The sequence below is a fragment of the Lissotriton helveticus genome, chromosome 6 (assembly GCF_964261635.1).
Source record: "Lissotriton helveticus chromosome 6, aLisHel1.1, whole genome shotgun sequence".
Classification (NCBI taxonomy): Eukaryota; Metazoa; Chordata; class Amphibia; order Caudata; family Salamandridae; genus Lissotriton; species Lissotriton helveticus.
Window position 1 is genome coordinate 1369727545 of NC_136067.1, and position 17421 is coordinate 1369744965.

Consider the following 17421-nt stretch of genomic DNA (forward strand, 5'->3'; position numbering starts at 1 on the left):
AAAGAACTGGGATGGAAACAAACAATCCAATCCTAAAGAAAAGAAATTCCAGTCCAGAGGAAGGTCTCCTAGGCGAAGAGAAAAATCTCCAAACCAAAGACAGAGGTCACCGCAGTGTGACCCCTCTGGGAATAGATATAACCTTAGAAATAGGGATAATATTAAAAAACCTGATAGATATCAAGACATTGATACACGTCCCTCTCAATCTTTTCAGACTTCCTCGCAGAAATCGGAAAGAAGAGGACGATCAGAAGAGCACGCCAAGTCCAAAGACAAGGAACCTGCTCAACTAAAAAAGAAATTACAATTTCCAAAAAAGAAGGTAGCCAGTATCAATGTAGTTAACAATGCCGAGAATACTGAGGACACAACTGAAAAACGGAGAGTGGGCTCAGACAATGCTAGACAGCGCAGCAGAGGTGAGCATAGCTCGCAAAGTCCTTATGAATCATCTGGAGACAGTGGACACGAATGAATATCTTCAAGTGGAAACTGCAGACACCAGAGTTAGCAAGCCCCGCAAGATATACGAGATAACATTACGTATAGAGGGAGATAAGACTAGGAAAATAAGGGGACTATTTTGGGATAATCTCTCCAAGGGCTATGACATCCTTCTAGCTGAAAAAGACTGGCCACCAGAGTTTGTCAGGGAGTGCCCTCATGGCGAAGAAGTAATTATGCCTGCCTTCTCGAATCAAATCCCGATTCATAAAAAATATACACTTGCTAGAAAGTGGGCAGTGGCCTTAGCACCTGCTTTATATAAAAATCATGTAGGATGGGATGAGGATTCTCCTCCTCACAAAATCCAGTTAAAAACACAACCTACTGCACAAAGGCAGTACCCAATTAAGCAAGAAGCTAAAAAACAGGTAAATGAAATACTAGATCAGCTAGAATACCAGGGGGTGATTGAAACTTGCACCTCACAAATGAACAATCCTTTGTTTCCGGTCTCCAAACCAGACAATTCATATCGTCTAGTTTTGGATTACCGACACCTTAACACATGTTGCAAAACTTTTGCAGTGCAAAACTCACACAGTGCTGCACTAATGAATAACATAGTGCGCAAAAAATACAAAACAACCTTGGACATCTCCAATGGATTCTTTTGTCAAAACATAGCACCAGAGAGCAGATATTTAACTGCATTCTCAGTAAATGGCACTCAAAAACAATTCTGTCGGTTAGCCCAGGGGTACAAGAACAGCCCAGGGGTATTCTTAGCGAGAGTAACAGAATTACTACAACTATATGATGATGAAGCATTATCTTATGTCGATGACATTTACTTAACAGATGATGACTTGGATACTCACTTGAAGAGAGTGAACACCATAATACTTGGGTTCGCAGCAGAGGGTTACAAATTCAACTTTAAAAAAATCCAGAATTGCCCATCTGACAGTCCTATTCTTAGGATATGAGTTATCAAGTGAAGGCAAAAGCCTGGCTGACAATTTCCTAGAGAAATGCGCCGTAATCCAAGCTCCTAAAACACTAAAAAACCTACAGTCAATTCTAGGCTTCCTAAATTTCGGAAGAACATACATTGCAAATTACGCAGAAAGGGTCAAACCCCTTTATGATCTAATTAAACCAGACTTTAAAAGATCCAGTTGGACTCAAACACACACAGAAATTTTGAGATCCTTACAAACAGACATGCTAATTAAAACAAAATTAGAAACACGTGACAATACACGCAATCTTGTGATTCGAGTCATCCCAGGGAGATGCGGATTCACATACCTAACCTCTAATGAGGGAGAAAAGGTACCAATTGCATTCAAATCACACTTGTACACAGAAGCTGAACAGAATTTCAGTAATACAGAAAAAATCATTCGTGCAGTTCAAACCGCAATAGCCAGAGAAAAAGACATAGCTGACGGTAGACATATCACAGTCAGAACAGCAGAATCAGCCTTTGAGGCACTAACAACACCGTGTAATTTACCAACAACAACATTGAATCCGGAATGGATACAATGGGTGAATTCAATCACAACGGACAAAGTATACTACTACTTTGATCCAGAACTAAAAGAATTAAAAAATCTAAAATAGGAAAAGACGTATCCTCTGCCAATCGACATTCTGCCTCTACGACATTACGCCTGTGTAATCTATACAGACGGACATGCTCAACCCTCCGTTTGGGGAGAACAAGCATACAACCCCACATGTGAGATTACAAAAGAAGTGTGGCGCGGAGGTAAACTAAGACCTCTATTAACAAAATCACACTCAGTAGAAACTAATTCAGAACAACAAACTGAAATAATAGCATTGAAAATGGCGCTAGATAATGCGGATCGCGAATTCCCGACACTTATAGTGTCAGATTCATATTACTGCGTCAAATCATATAACAGCGATTTGCAGGCATGGATTCAAAACGGTTACAGAGATGATACAGATGCACCAATAAAGCAGAAACTGCTCTGGGAACAAATAGCTCTTTTACAAAAAGAACTACCAAAGACTCACGTGACACACTCACTGAGTCACCAGCGTGATGCCGTTCACGTTGCAGGGAATTCATTGGCTGAAACAGCCGCAGCGGCAGCCACTAAATCGGCTCCCGTAGTTCGAAAAAAGCGTACATTAAAATACATGGACGGTGAAACATTGCTGGCGGTAAAAACGTCATCAAAAGGCGACTGCTCAGCGTTACCGATCAACTATCCACTCAATTATACATACATAATCGATGCAAACTCCGTCCCTTTTGCTCGAATCCCTGGAGTGGGGGATAGAGTGATTCCAAACATGGACAGGAGACACTTGTTAATCGCAGACGCACATATGGGTGAGGGTCTTGGACACCTCAAACTGAAAGATTCTCTGGAAGAATTACAATCACGGTACTGGTGGCCAGGCATGAGCCTGCATCACACCATGTTTGTAAAAAACTGCCCAAACTGCAACAGAGATCGCAGTGGGGAGAGAAACAGTTTAATACCTCGTCGCATCAAGGCAGATAACATCACTGGTAAAAAGAATGGCTTGCGATTAACATATACAGGCTAGTTTCCACTTATAATGTAGATCCTCAGCACTCGGCTGACGTCCTGACTGTTATACAAGATTTGCGAGTCTAAATGGCATATACGCTAAGAGCATGCTACGTTCGACCATTGTTTTCACTCAGGCACACCAGCCTGGGGGGAAACATGGCCAAATGAGCACAGCCCAGCGGGAATCTTCTCACTTCCTTCCTGAGGGTACGGGACGGTGTAAAGAAAAAACCAAGGCAGAAAGCAATCTATAATAGAAAGGATATTAGGTTCGGGAGCTGGGTGGGTCAAACATCTAATAAGTGTCCAACGTAGTCTAAATAACTTGCCAAGAAATTCTCTGAAGGGATTCAGTCCGTACGAATTATTATTTGGAACTAGAATGATTATCTCTGACCTCGACAGTCAGACTTCAGTGGTTAAAGAAAAAAGCTTTGATGTCAAAGACCGTTTGGCTATTTTGCAGGACTTAAACAAAACAAGAAAAGACCTGAGCAACATACAGTTGAAACAACAGCCAACAACCACTGAAGAATCACCACCTGTCCCAGCAAGACCTGTCTGGATTCCAAAAGTCGGGGATCTAGTCAGGGAGAAGATCGCGGTAAAGAAGGAATTTGGGCCTTCTTACAGAAAAGCAGTTGCTGTCTTGTCGGTCAACGGGACAAGATCAGTTGTACTACCGCCACTTGCTGGTAAAAAGGAGAACCGAGTTGTATCCATCGACCTGGTAAAACCACAACATGTGGCCGATAACAAACAGTAGGCCAAGTGGACTCCCAATAAGTAGCAGAACACCAAGGTTTGCTACCAGTACAGAGGTCCTAACAAAGAGGCTCATCACATTCGAAACGCCTACAGAAGAACAAAAAGGACTATGCAACAATGCAATAGAACTAAGACCTCTGAAAACCCAAATAAAAACATTTAGCAGAGACACACCAATCTACAATGAAGTACCGAGTGACAATGCAAGAAACAACAAGCATTAGAAATGCAATCGGGCTCGGATTTATTTGAGTTTGAGCTAATGGCATTGTAAATGGTAATGTATTTTTGCTAAGTGTTATGGAGTGTGTTAATGTGGTGTGTAGTGGAATTATGTGTGTTAGATTATAATTGTAGCAATGGTGGCATGCTGTGTTTTTACATGAATATGTTTAAAACTAAAGTGTACCATACTGAGATTGCTACAATACTTAATTGTGGATGTGTAACAATCGATGCATGTACTGATGGCCGTGACTGCCTGTAGAAATTGTGCACTGATGGCTGGTGGTGAGCAGTAGCATTGGTGGTGGTGGTACTGCTGGCCGTAGTACTGGTAGTGGTAGTACTGGTGGTGGTGGTACTGGTGGTGGTGGTACTGGTGGTGGTAGTACTGGTGGTGGTAGTGGTATTGGTAGTACTGGTAGTGGTAGTACTGGTGGTCGTGGTACTGGTAGTACTGGTGGTGGTGGTAGTGGTAGTACTGGTGCCTGTAGTACTGGTAGTACTGGTGGTGGTGGTGGTACTGGTGGTGGTAGTACTGGTGGTGGTGGTGGTACTGGTAGTACTGGTGGTGGTAGTACTGGTGATGGTGGTACTGGTGGTGGTGGTAGTGGTACTGGTAGTACTGGTAGTGGTAGTACTGGTAGTGGTGGTGCTGGTGGTGGTGGTATTGGTAGTGGTAGTACTGGTGGTGGTGTTACTGGTAGTACTGGAGGTGGTGGTACTGGTAATGGTAGTACTGGTGGTGGTAGTACTGGTAGTGGTGGTACTGGTAGTGGTGGTACTGGTGGTGGTACTGGTAGTGGTAGTACTGCTGGTGGTGGTAATGGTAGTGGTAGTACTGGTGGTGGTACCGGTAGTGGTAGTGCTAGTGGTGGTGGTACTGCTGGCCGTAGTACTGGTAGTGGTAGTACTGGTGGTGGTGGTACTGGTGGTGGTAGTACTGGTGGTGGTAGTGGTACTGGTAGTGGTAGTACTGGTAGTGGTAGTACTGGTGGTCGTGGCACTGGTAGTACTGGTGGTGGTGGTAGTGGTAGTACTGGAGGCTGTAGTACTGGTAGTACTGGTGGTGGTGGTGGTAGTGGTAGTACTGGTGGTGGTGGTGGTACTGGTAGTACTGGTGGTGGTGGTAGTGGCAGTACTGGTGGCTGTAGTACTGGTAGTACTGGTGGTGGTGGTGGTGGTGGTGGTACTGGTAGTGTTAGTACTGTTGGTGGTGGTACTGGTAGTGGTAGTACTGGTGGTGGTAGTACTGGTAGTACTGATGGTGGTAGTACTGGTAGTACTGCTGGTGGTGGTACTGGTGGTGGTAGTACTGGTGGTGGTAGTGGTACTGGTAGTGGTAGTACTGGTAGTGGTAGTACTGGTGGTCGTGGTACTGGTAGTACTGGTGGTGGTGGTAGAGGTAGTACTGGTGGCTGTAGTACTGGTAGTACTGGTGGTACTGGTGGTGGTGGTGGTACTGGTAGTGGTAGTACTGGTTGTCTGTGAACACGGCGTGCCAAGAAGAAATCAGGCTCTTAAACTCACAGTTCTCTTCCACATATTTACTGTAAAATGGAAAGGTTAGCCAACATTAATCTTTTTAGGGTGCAGCAGGCCTGGGGATGCGGTTCACAAACCTGTAACTAAACCAGTGTGGCTGTGATCGTTAACCACGTACAATCTAATCAATTACGGAAAGTAATACGTTGCCAGGCTCGTATAAATTATGGCAAGTAAACAAAAGAAAACAGTTATGGAATCCGCAAGAGTGGCGCACGTTAAGGTCAGCCCATCCACATCTGGGGGAGGGATTAATGCGGGCAGTTTAGTGTTTATAATGCTTATTATGTCATGAAGCGGACACTCACTCTGCAATCACTCTGCAGTCACACTCACTCTGCAGTCACTCTGCAGTCGCACTCACTCTGCACTCACTCTGCACTCACTCTGCACCTGCACTCACTCTGCACTCACTCTGCACCTGCACTCACTCTGCACTCACTCTGCACCTGCACTCACTCTACACTCTGCACTCACTCTACACTCTGCACTCACTCTGCACTCACTCTGCACTCACTCTGCACTCACTCTGCACCTGCACTCACTCTGCACCTGCACTCACTCTACACTCTGCACTCACTCTACACTCTGCACTCACTCTACACTCACTCTACACTCACTCTACACTCACTCTACACTCACTCTACACTCTACACTCACTCTGCACTCACTCTGCCCCTGCACTCACTCTGCACTCACTCTGCCCCTGCACTCACTCTGCACTCACTCTGCCCCTGCTCTCACTCTGCACTAACTCTGCCCCTGCACTCACTCTGCACTCACTCTGCACTCACTCTGCACTCTGCACGCACTCTGCACTCACTCTGCACTCTGCACTCACTCACTCTGCATTCTGCACTCACTCTGCACTCACACTCACTCTGCACTCACACTGCACTCACTCTGCACTCACACTGCACTCACTCTGCACTCACACTCACTCGGCACTCTCACTCACTCGGCACTCTCACTCTGCACTCACACTCTGCACTCACACTCTGCAGTGTGTGGGTGTCTCCCTGAAAAAGATGGGGAGCCACAGGGAAGAGATAGTGTGTGCTTGTGAGAGCCGAGGGTCCGACGGGTCTGTACAGAGGGCACTGCCAGAACTAAGTATGTCCCAGTACTGTAATACCTGACGCTGCTGCGGGTCAGGATTGGTGTGCATCGGAAGAGCAGAGTGTGCGTCAGTCGTGTAACAGCAGAGGCTGCCAAGGTCTGGGTCGAGGTACTTTGGCACAGTGTGGTGGTGCTGTAACAGATGCTGTGCTAGTCCCGACTGAGATACGTTGGCTGAAGTGAGTGCGCCCTGTATTGCACAGCAGGGGGGGCGGCAGCTCTGCATTAAGACACATTGGCAGAGCTGCGGCGTTCCGGGACTGCTGGAGCCCAGGGTGCGGTCGGTCTGGATTGAGGTGGGTAGGATGCGCCTCAGTACAAAAATAGCAGAGGGTCAACAGTTCAGGACTGAGGTACACTGACCGAGTTGTGTGCGCCCCGGACCTAAAAACAGGAGAAAATGGCGCTGTGCACCCCTGTACTGAAAGAGCAGTGTGCATGGCATGTGAGAATAGGCTGCCAAGGTCTGGGTCGAGGTACTTTGGCACAGTGTGGTGGTGCTGTAACAGATGCTGTGCTAGTCCAGACTGAGATACGTTGGCTGAAGTGAGTGCGCCCTGTATTGCACAGCAGGGGGGGGCGGCAGCTCTGCATTAAGACACATTGGCAGAGCTGCGGCGTTCCGGGACTGCTGGAGCCCAGGGTGCGGTCGGTCTGGATTGAGGTGGGTAGGATGCGCCTCAGTACAAAAATAGCAGAGGGTCAACAGTTCAGGACTGAGGTACACTGACCGAGTTGTGTGCGCCCCGGACCTAAAAACAGGAGAAAATGGCGCTGTGCACCCCTGTACTGAAAGAGCAGTGTGCATGGCATGTGAGAATTGAGGTACACTGCCGGAGCTATGCTCGCTCCGCAACTGAAATAGCAGAGGATGCGGCAGGTCGGGATTGAGGTGCACTGACAGAGCTGTGCACGCCTAGTACTGAAATAGCAGAGGATGCGGCAGGTCGGGATTGAGGTGCACTGACAGAGCTGTGCACGCCTGGTACTGAAATAGCAGAGGATGCGGCAGGTCGGGATTTAGGTACACTGCCGGAGCTAAGCTCGCTCCGGAACTGAAATAGCAGACGATGTGGCAGGTCGGGATTGAGGTGCACCGACCGCTGTGGTGTGCGGGCCTAGTAATGAAAGAGCAGAGGGAGTGGCTTCCCTGGAATCGGAATTGAGGCCCAATGCCTGAGCTATGGCGCCCCTGTACAATGATAAGGATGCGGGGGGTCAGGATAGAAGCCCACGGAAGAGCAGTCGGAGTTCTCGGTACCTGACACAGCGACGCTTCTTTACACGCAGGGTTAAGGTGCATCTCCGGCGCGCTGGCAATAAGCTCGTGCTCACTCACATGCCTGGTCCGCACAATAGAGTTATCCGAGTGCTGTTAAACTGCTCCCATGTACTTCATAACAACTCGGCATGTACCTCCGATGAAAAACTGAACGCGCGTAGAATCCCCGAACAAACAAGCTTCACAACGCCGGACCACAGATCGCGAAAGCGATCCAATTGTAAAAAAAACAATAACAAGGAAGCTGCGCGCTGAGAGCTGCAGAATTGTGAACGCGCCCGGCCATCTGGATTCACTAACGGAGGCACCCTGACAGCTCCTAATTATAATTTATGTACTTCTTTGCGCGAGCACGAACGAAATATGCCCAAAATGGCGGAACAAAACTACATTTACCCTATCACTTCAAGCCTATTAAAACGAAAACACAAGGAAGACGAATCACTGGCCAGATGACAGAAAACGCTAAGGAATGTGTGGAATTCCTCTCGCCAAGGCCCTAAGGATACTTCTTCTTTTTTTTCTTATAACATTAGGATCTCGAAACTCCTCCCCCACTTACAGTGGGGAGGAGTCCGAGCCCTAAAAATCCTGAAGCAATTGGAACAATTGACAGAACTGCATCCGGGTACTTCATCAACTTCGATGATTCCTCTGAAGGATTCAGTGAATCAAAGACACAGCCATCATCCAAATGCTTTAAAGACAAAGCTAAGGAACTTTTGAAACAACTGAAAGAAACATATCTGATTTCTCCATGGATTGAATTTTGGGTGGGTTTTGGTGCATTTATCCTCATACTTTGGCTCATCATGGTATTAACTTTGGGACGCTTCATTGAGGGAAAATATGCTAAAATGGACACAGCAAGTCAGAACATCAACTTGATCCTCAAACCACATACATCTTCACACGTCGAGAAAAGAGAACTTTCTTCAGAACTTTCTTCAGCCAACTTCACAGCCAATCCGATACCCGGTGGGGTAGCCTGGGACAACACTGACTATGAGATTTATGGTCCGGTCGAGATCCTGAAATATCCACACCAAATCAAGATCTCCTTGAGTGACTTTGCAAAACCAAACTCATTTGCTGATGATTGGGACTTCGAAAGCATTAATAACATGATGTCTGACTTAGTAATGTCTGCTAAATTTACAAAACATGATTATTTGCAAGGTTCTACAAATTATGATAGTATGTATTGCTATAACCATTATGGTAACCATTTTATGCATAAATCTGCACAACCTAGAAATGTTTTAAATTATAATCAATGGGAACATTGTGCTACACCTCCAAAAGGGAGCTCTAGAACCGCATATGACAAATATTCATATTTTTCAGGTTTTAACACAAGTAATGCTGAAACATTTTATTTCAAATTGTCAAACAAGACAGGGACCAAAACCATGATAACCAACACAAAATTGTTATATTCAGACTCATTTTTCGAAAAAATGAATACTTTTGGATTTGATTATTGGGACAAAAATGTTGATTTGAAAAGTGTTTGGGGTACTAAAGAATGGCAAGTACAGGGTATAGAAGCTTTGTTTAGAGCCTGCATGATCCCAGAACAAATGATATTTTTAAATGACACTGTTCAACAAAGATTTAAATAAACCGTCTATTCCAAAGCCAACAATGTTTAGCAACAGCTCTGATACAGATGAAGAGATAGACGTAAACCATATATTAAACCAAAACAGAACACATCCTGATTGGAAACAGTGGTTGATCTGGCCAACAGATACTAATAACTGTCAAGACAGATTCCTGAACAAAACACAGGGGTTCAAAATAACCAGGCCAGACCCTAGATATCCCCAAAGACATCACCCAGGGATAATTACAACCTACAGTGTGGGCAAATTATGCCTTCAATGGCTACAAACTTCCACACTGCCAGAAATTAAGCAACACCTAACTTTACTTAATGATGGTGCTGACTTGCGTGATTTCATAATGGGACCACGCAAACAGCGTCAAAAGCGTTTCATAGCAGCCTCTGTATATGCAGCATATAATGAGGCCTGGAAGGTTACTCAAATTGAAACAGCAGAGAGAATACGGGAAATTGACCGTATCAATTTGGAAAAATCAATTTCAGTAGTGGACAATGGGTTAATGACTCTGTCCTCCAGAATTTTTTCATTGGACAGCATTGTGTCTTCAGCAATCGATATATTATCGCAAGACTTACTGTTATTACAACATGGTCAGTCACAATTGCGTTCTATTGTACAGCTTGGCTGGACGTTACAAAATCTGCGTTCAGGCTATGTGCCTTGGCGTTTAATCAACACAACGTCACTATTCCAAATCTTTAACCTTACTGATAGACAAATCGGTATGGCGCAAAAGGGTGCTGATTATACAATCTTGAGCATTGAAAAACTAGAAAGATTACCAATGACAATGTCAGAACGACCTGTCAGTGAATGGATAATCCACGGAATCATAAATATTCCAATCTCAACCTTCAGGTTTCAATACTGCCAAAAATATATACAGGCTGGCATGTACGAGAAATTGGGAAAGGGTTACCTTAAAACAACATGGAACCTGCCCTATTCACATGCATGTGTCAGTAATAAAGGACAGAAAGTGTTTCTTAGTGGCAACAATTGTGCTATGTCACTAAGTGGCACGTTTCTGTGTAACGGCATTAGTTTGCATGGAGCCTGTGAAGGGAATTCATACAACCTTTCATGTCACCAGCAAGGCGCACCTGCAACTGAAATAGAACCATTCTTTCAAAGACTCTATAATGGGAGTTACATTCTTATTGTAGACCGCAGATGTTGTAGTCTTATGCCCGGGACTCCTTATCTAGTAACTACTACTGCGAAGGTCAAGTGCTGTGGACGTTCTTTGTTCCCCAGCTCCTTTCCAGACAGGGAGGCAAGGGCATGGCCCGATTTGAAAATTACTTCTATTCGAATAGATACTTTAAGCAGAATGAAAACAGTCCTTCTTCAGACGCCTACCAGGCTCTCGTCATCAAAAGAAACGTATGATCTACAAGTCGCAAGGACGACTGCAGAGATGCATACATTATTATCAACTAATTCCCCCGTACATTTCACGGAAATCCTGAGCGAAATCTTAAATATTTCTGATACCAATGGGATCTCAGGGGTATTTAAGACAGTATTTTCGATGGCATTAACACCATTCAAAGCCATACTGGGTATTTTTCCAGATTTCGTCCATTCGATTTTTGGCGGACTTCCCCTGATCCTGGGACTAATTGCAGGAATCTTATTCCTAGTCCTTATTTTTCGTTATGGCAACCCATGTCACAGAACAAACTCTCGCGACAATGGAAGAAACGATCCTAGCCATTGGATACCGGGACCGGATATCAAAAATCCTGGGACTCTCCCGGCTTAGAGACCTGAACATGACTTGGTTTCTATCATTTCGACCAATGTGGCAAAGGTGTGTTTTACCTGTACTAAGGTGTCTGCTATGCGGAGAAGAATGCGTGTTAGACACCTGTCTGACGCTACAATCAGATGCGCCAGTGGATGCAGATACACTGTTGGTTCCTACCAAGGTTCACGCTTTGTGCTGCCCTCAAAGGCTGCCAATCCTGATGACGGCATTCGTGGAAGCTTCACCACTACGATTGATGGGTAGTGAAGTTCAAGATGAAAGCAGCATCGAACAGGTACGACCTTCTGTCAGCAATGCGAATCAGAATGTCAATGGAGACAATCATGCGCACGAATGCATGGTTACACCTATTTCCGACTTAGTGGAACTTTCCCATGAAGCTGTTGACAGTTTTTTCGAAAGCCTAAATGATATGATGTTCTCACCCGAACAGAAATAGAGACTTTTGAGCAAACTCGCACACGGCGTTCCCTGAATTCGGCCTTCAACTTTAAAAATAAAGTCACATGAACAATTTTCACTCCAGTTCACGGACAGCAAATTTTTCAGCAAGCCCCTAAAATATTTTCCTATATATTTTTTTTCCGGGACACTGATCTTCTGCTTAAAGTAAGAAACTATTCCTAGAGAACTAAGATTTCTATTTTTAGATACTTTATAGACTTTAGCTGCCCGCTGGCATGTTCATAAAGATATTTTATTAAGTGATGAAATGGTCTCGAAACTTTTCTTTCTGTATAGCCATATTAAGAGCCATTTCATGTGTATTTCTCATATACCAAATAAGCAATAACTTATACAAATGCGTGATTACTTTAGCATTATTATACAGCTTAAGTGCATACAATATATATGACTGCAATTTTTCAGTATATTTGAAAATTTCAAAATGCATTTATGTATTTTGGGGTGGTAAGGTATACACTATACTCTATGGTATGTTGTACTATGTTATACTATGCATAGATTAGTAAATATGACCATAGTTAGCGTGGAGTGGGTGTCATGTATTCCTATAGGTTCTGAATCGATCCCCCTATTCCTGACCCTATTCTGGTTAAACTAACTATCAAGTTAACTAGCAGTCAGCCCATGAGGCAAGAACAGCCCCCATGATGCAGATACCATTATCTGACGCAGTCACACTACGGCACAGGAACGTGTTATCTGATTAGGTCATAACGCTTGAGATCTAATTAGACAAGCGACATTCCTCCAGCCCCTGATAAGGCATACGACGTTCTCATAACAAATCAAACCTATGACAACCTGGAAAATCCGTGCGGCCATTGTTTTGATTTCACAGAGAACTTTAGTAAAAGAATGTGCTAACGAGCAAGTCGTATGACATCTTTATTGACGTATCTATGTCCATCCTTACGTCAATCTCGGCACCTTTAAGGTATAAATATTGCCGATCTTGCCCTATGCAAACACACGCGTGGTGACAAGACGGAGCAGCCATACTTGCCGAAGCCGAGAGCAGAAGCAGACCCCGCTGGCAGCAGCCCCGCCTTCCTGACGCGCTGAGAGACGCGCTGCTATCTCAAGCCGAGAGACCCAGCACCGGCGCTTTCGGGCAGCCCTCGCAGGCAGCCTGGAATATCGAGAGCAGAGAAAGAGATACCATTCCTCATTCATCCTAACTTCCAGGTACAGAACTGAATAACCCCTCGCAGAGAATTCTTTAGTTATTCACTTGGCAAAAACAAACTTAACTTAAACTGTAACTTTCTATTCCCGCCCACGCATTAGACTTAGGTCAGGTACACGGGGTAGGCGTATTTAGAAACACCAGTTGAGTACGTTTAGTCAAATGTATATGTGTATGTAAATATATTTTATTCATTTAAAACATCATATGGCTCAGAGACCATATCAATGTTTTTACAGTATTATTTTATACTATTGCTTTTAATGTATGCACTTTACTTAACTATAAGTATTGCAATAATATCAATCCATTTCTCTTGTACGAGAAAAGAGACTGATCAATAAATAACACCTTTTTATTGAACACGCCCGTCTCTCTTCCTTTTCTCTACATTCTGATGAGACTAAGAATGCACGTACTGACTGAGTAAAATAATTGCCTTGTGCTCACACGACTCTGGAGATACACTCTTGATTAGGGGAGAGCAAAGTTGTCATGTTCTATGGTTGTCAGAAACTAAATCCCTTCTTGTCTAATCAGGGAAGTTAAGTCCTCCTTGAACATTCGAGAAAGTTTCTAGCGAACTCTGAGCTAAGCTGGCAAACCCAAAAATTAAGTCTAGTATCGACAGTAGTAGACCTAGTTAACGTCTGGCCTAGGCCTTTACTGCTGTAGGTATTATTCCAATGCGCAGAGCCTATTGGGAAAATAGGAACTACACTACAAGAGACCTAGATAGAATTTGAGGTTCTCTTGTTGCAGAGTTCACTGAGCCACTAAAACTTCAGATCCCTTGGGGAGACCGAGACCCAGTGTGACCCCAGAGTCCCTTGCTGCGGGATCTCCCCCGCTCTTTGCATTCTTTTGTATGTTGGCCGCAATTCCTCAGCAGGAAATTGTGTTGTGGAAGATGGGCTCTTGTGTTGACCAATGGCAGTTCGAATTAGTGATATGTTTCTCCGGAATAGGGGGACGGTGCGCTGGTGGGTTGGAGGGTTGGTTGTTTGGAGGGTTTGATTTTATTTGTATTGCCTTTCATATTTTCCTGTCTTTAAAATATGTAAAATGGTCAAAGTCAAATTTTGTATCTTTCATGCGGCAGTTGTCTCTGGGGTTCAGAGATCTGCGACATATGTGCTATTTTGACAAATAAAATCTGTTTTAAAAAAAAAAACTTCAGATCCCACTGCAGAGTCCACATGTGCCACCTGGTGTTGTTACAAGCCCAGCGGCTCCTGTGAATAGGAAACCCAGAGGCTAGATAGTTGGGGCAAGAAAATGTTTTCTACAGCCAGCCTTGCATTGTGGTCAATAAACACTACATGCTTTTTTGGCTGTTATTCCCACATTCTATAGGAAACTGTTGCGCAAGTGCTGCAGCAAGTCCTGGAGAAGGCATAGTCCGTCCTTTCCCAAGCAGTGTCAGATGGGAGCGATACAGCAAAGTACGCCATTGGATGTGGTCTAGACACGACCGACTCGCTGGGCAAAGTGATTTAATTGACCATGGCTGTCCAACGCCATGCCTGGCTGAGAACATATGGCTTTTCAGGGGATATCCAGGCCTCGGTCATGGACATGCCTTTTGATGGCACCCGTCTCTTTGGAAACCAGGCATACACAGCGCTGGAGAGCGTTAAGGGCTCACAGGCTATGCCCAAGTCCTTAGGTTTTTAGAAACCTTCACCTCTTTCATGGCTATAGAAGGGGCTTTCAGCCACGACAGCCATACCCCAGCCACTGAGCCACACATGTTCAGCAACCCCAAAGTGGCTGCAGTTTGTTCCAACCAAGTGGGTCAGGCAGCCAGATGTAAGGTGAGACCACCACCCCCCTGGCAGCTTCAGCCGTCAAACCTCCTAGTCTTGCCCTTCCAGACCATTGGCGTCCAGTTGATGGCAGGATCAGCCATCACCTCCACCTCTGGCAGACCATCACATCTGACAGGTAGGTTCTCCAGATAGTCCCCTTCGAGATCATGCCTCCATCCTACGACCGGTTGAAGGAGGATCATTTAATTTTATTCCAGGAATAAAGCATGGTTTTGTGTATATGGTTCTCTTTGTCAAGGGAGCCATAGAGAGGGTCTGGCGCAAGAAGTAGGCTGTGTTTGCTATTTCTGGTTCTGAAAACAGACAAGGGCATTTTCCCTATCCTAGACCTGCAAGCCCTCAACTACTTCCTCAAAAAGGAAAAATTCAAGATGCTCACACGAGCTCAGGTACTGTCTGCCCTGGACCCAAGAGACTGGATGGTAGCATTTGACTTGCAGGACGCCTATTTCCACATTCCTGTCCTGCCTGGCCATCGGTGCTACCTGGGGTTTTATGGTAGGCCAGCCTTTCCAGTTCACTGTGCTCCCCTTTCGTCTGACCAGTGACCCTCAGGTGTTTTCTAAGGTGATGATTGTGATCGCAGCTCATATGCGCATATCAGGGGTGTCAGTCTACCCCAATCTCGACGACTGGCTGTTGAAGGCAGGCTCATTCCAAGCTGTCATCTACCACCTCCAGACTATGGCGAACCTCCTACATTCACTGGGGTCCACTATCAACGTGTCGAAGTCACACCTGATTCTCTCTCAGACGCTCCCTTTCATTAGAGCTGTTTTAGCCACTGTGCAGTTTCGGGCTCATCCTCCAGAGCAGCGATTCCAGGATATTCAGGCACAATATCAGAGGGATCCAGTAAGGTATTGAAGGTCTGCAGCATGGCCTATTTGAAGGCATGGGTCTGCTGTTGCTTCGCCTATGGACCCAGAAACGTGACTTTGATCAGAATTAGCACTGGGATCGGTTATGAGGTTGGAGTCGAAGACTGTGACTTCGAGGTCCCCTGGAGTTTGCTCAATTTATCTTGTGAAGAGTGGCAGGAATAAGGGAGCCACACTTCAACTTTTTGTGTTTTTTGCCTTCGACTTATCTGAGGACTTGGAGCATGATAACAACATTTCTCTGGAGTGGCCTCGGGAACTAGAAAGCATAGAGCATGGACTTGCGGTCCCAGGTGGACTTGAGTTCATCTGAGCAATGTCACAGCACAATTTCGAGTAATGTGAGGAACCCAGAGACAGAGCTCTTGAGGGTCTGTTACTGATACTAGTTCATGACAATTCTTTCAGAGTTTAACCCGTTTACCGCAGTGATAGTTTCGCCGCAGTGCAGGGCGTTCTATTATGTGGGCGGGCCGCGTTAGCCAACGGACGTGCTCAGCACTACCAAGGTAGTGCTCGCAACGGCCGTTGGCCGACGGCAGCAAGAAAAGGGTTAAAACATATCTTTTGCACAATGGAAACATTGGAGAAATGTTAAAAAAGAACTTGCCAGGAGACAGAAATCTAGAGAGTGAGCTCCGGATCTGTGTTGAAAGGCGCAAAAAGAAAGGAAATTAAGCTGTGGTTTTGGCGTCACTTTCAGGGTGGGATCAACCTGAAGTAGAGCCGCACAGCGCCACCTGCCAGCATGCGAAGGAATCATTGAGAAAAATCTCTGTATCCAGTCTGGCACCTGGGTTATTCTCAAGGTGAGGAATCTGCGGTTAGAAGTATCCATCAGAAGTCATTTTTTGTGAAATAGAAAGAAATGCTGATTCCTGTTTAAAAACGTATGTAATGTCTATAAAACGTCTATCTGTAAGAACAATATGAACAACAACATTCATAGCTGTATAAATAAAACATAATAAAAATAATATTTCAAAATAAGTAATACTCTAAATGTTCAGACAGGCAACATTTTAAACATATCAAACTAACACATTGAAAGGAATGTTTTTCAGGAACTTGGAGCAGCCGAGAACTGCAGTTTTCCTGCACATATTCAGCCTTCTGCACTGGAATTTAAGCAGCCTGTCTCTCAGTGTAGGCCTATTATGTGAGCAAAGTAACACCTTTGTTCTAAATGGAAACTGTGTTTGCTTTTCCCACACAGTTGTTAGGGGAAGACAGTGTCTTTTTAGTATTTTAATCTGGGATGATACTGTAATGATGGTTGTTCCTTTGGTTTTTCTTTGTCTCAGATACAAGCCATGAGATGCCTGGGTAGATAATAACAAGCTAGAAGCCAATGAGAATGCAGCATTTTGGTAGCGTACAGCTGCTTTCAAATAGTAGATATTCAAGTACTCTTTAACTGCTTGGGTGGAAATTACTGACTGTACAAACATAAAGGATTACTGCTTCATTATAAATCTGTAACAGAAATGGAGGAGGGAAATATGCACTTCATTTACCTGCTGATTCCACGGGGACAACATGTAGTTTCACCATGCTACCTATCCTTGTTGGTACAGTCTCTGCAAAGCTCAATACTTTATAATTGTTTTCCCTGGCAAACTCTACAAAGTCTTCATTTATATCCTTGAGTGCAGGAGAATCTTATAGAAAGGAAGGCGGA

At 44.8% G+C, this 17421-nt stretch overlaps 1 protein-coding gene across 1 annotated transcript in view; it reads right to left on the bottom strand.

Moving 5' to 3' along the window:
* The window catches only part of SERAC1 (serine active site containing 1), a 435480-nt gene that overhangs the window by 12445 nt on the left and 405614 nt on the right, over positions 1-17421 (bottom strand). The window contains exon 16 of the mRNA XM_078649122.1: positions 17258-17401. Coding sequence (XP_078505248.1) covers positions 17258-17401 — 144 coding nt within the window. The remainder of the gene's footprint in view (positions 1-17257; positions 17402-17421) is intronic.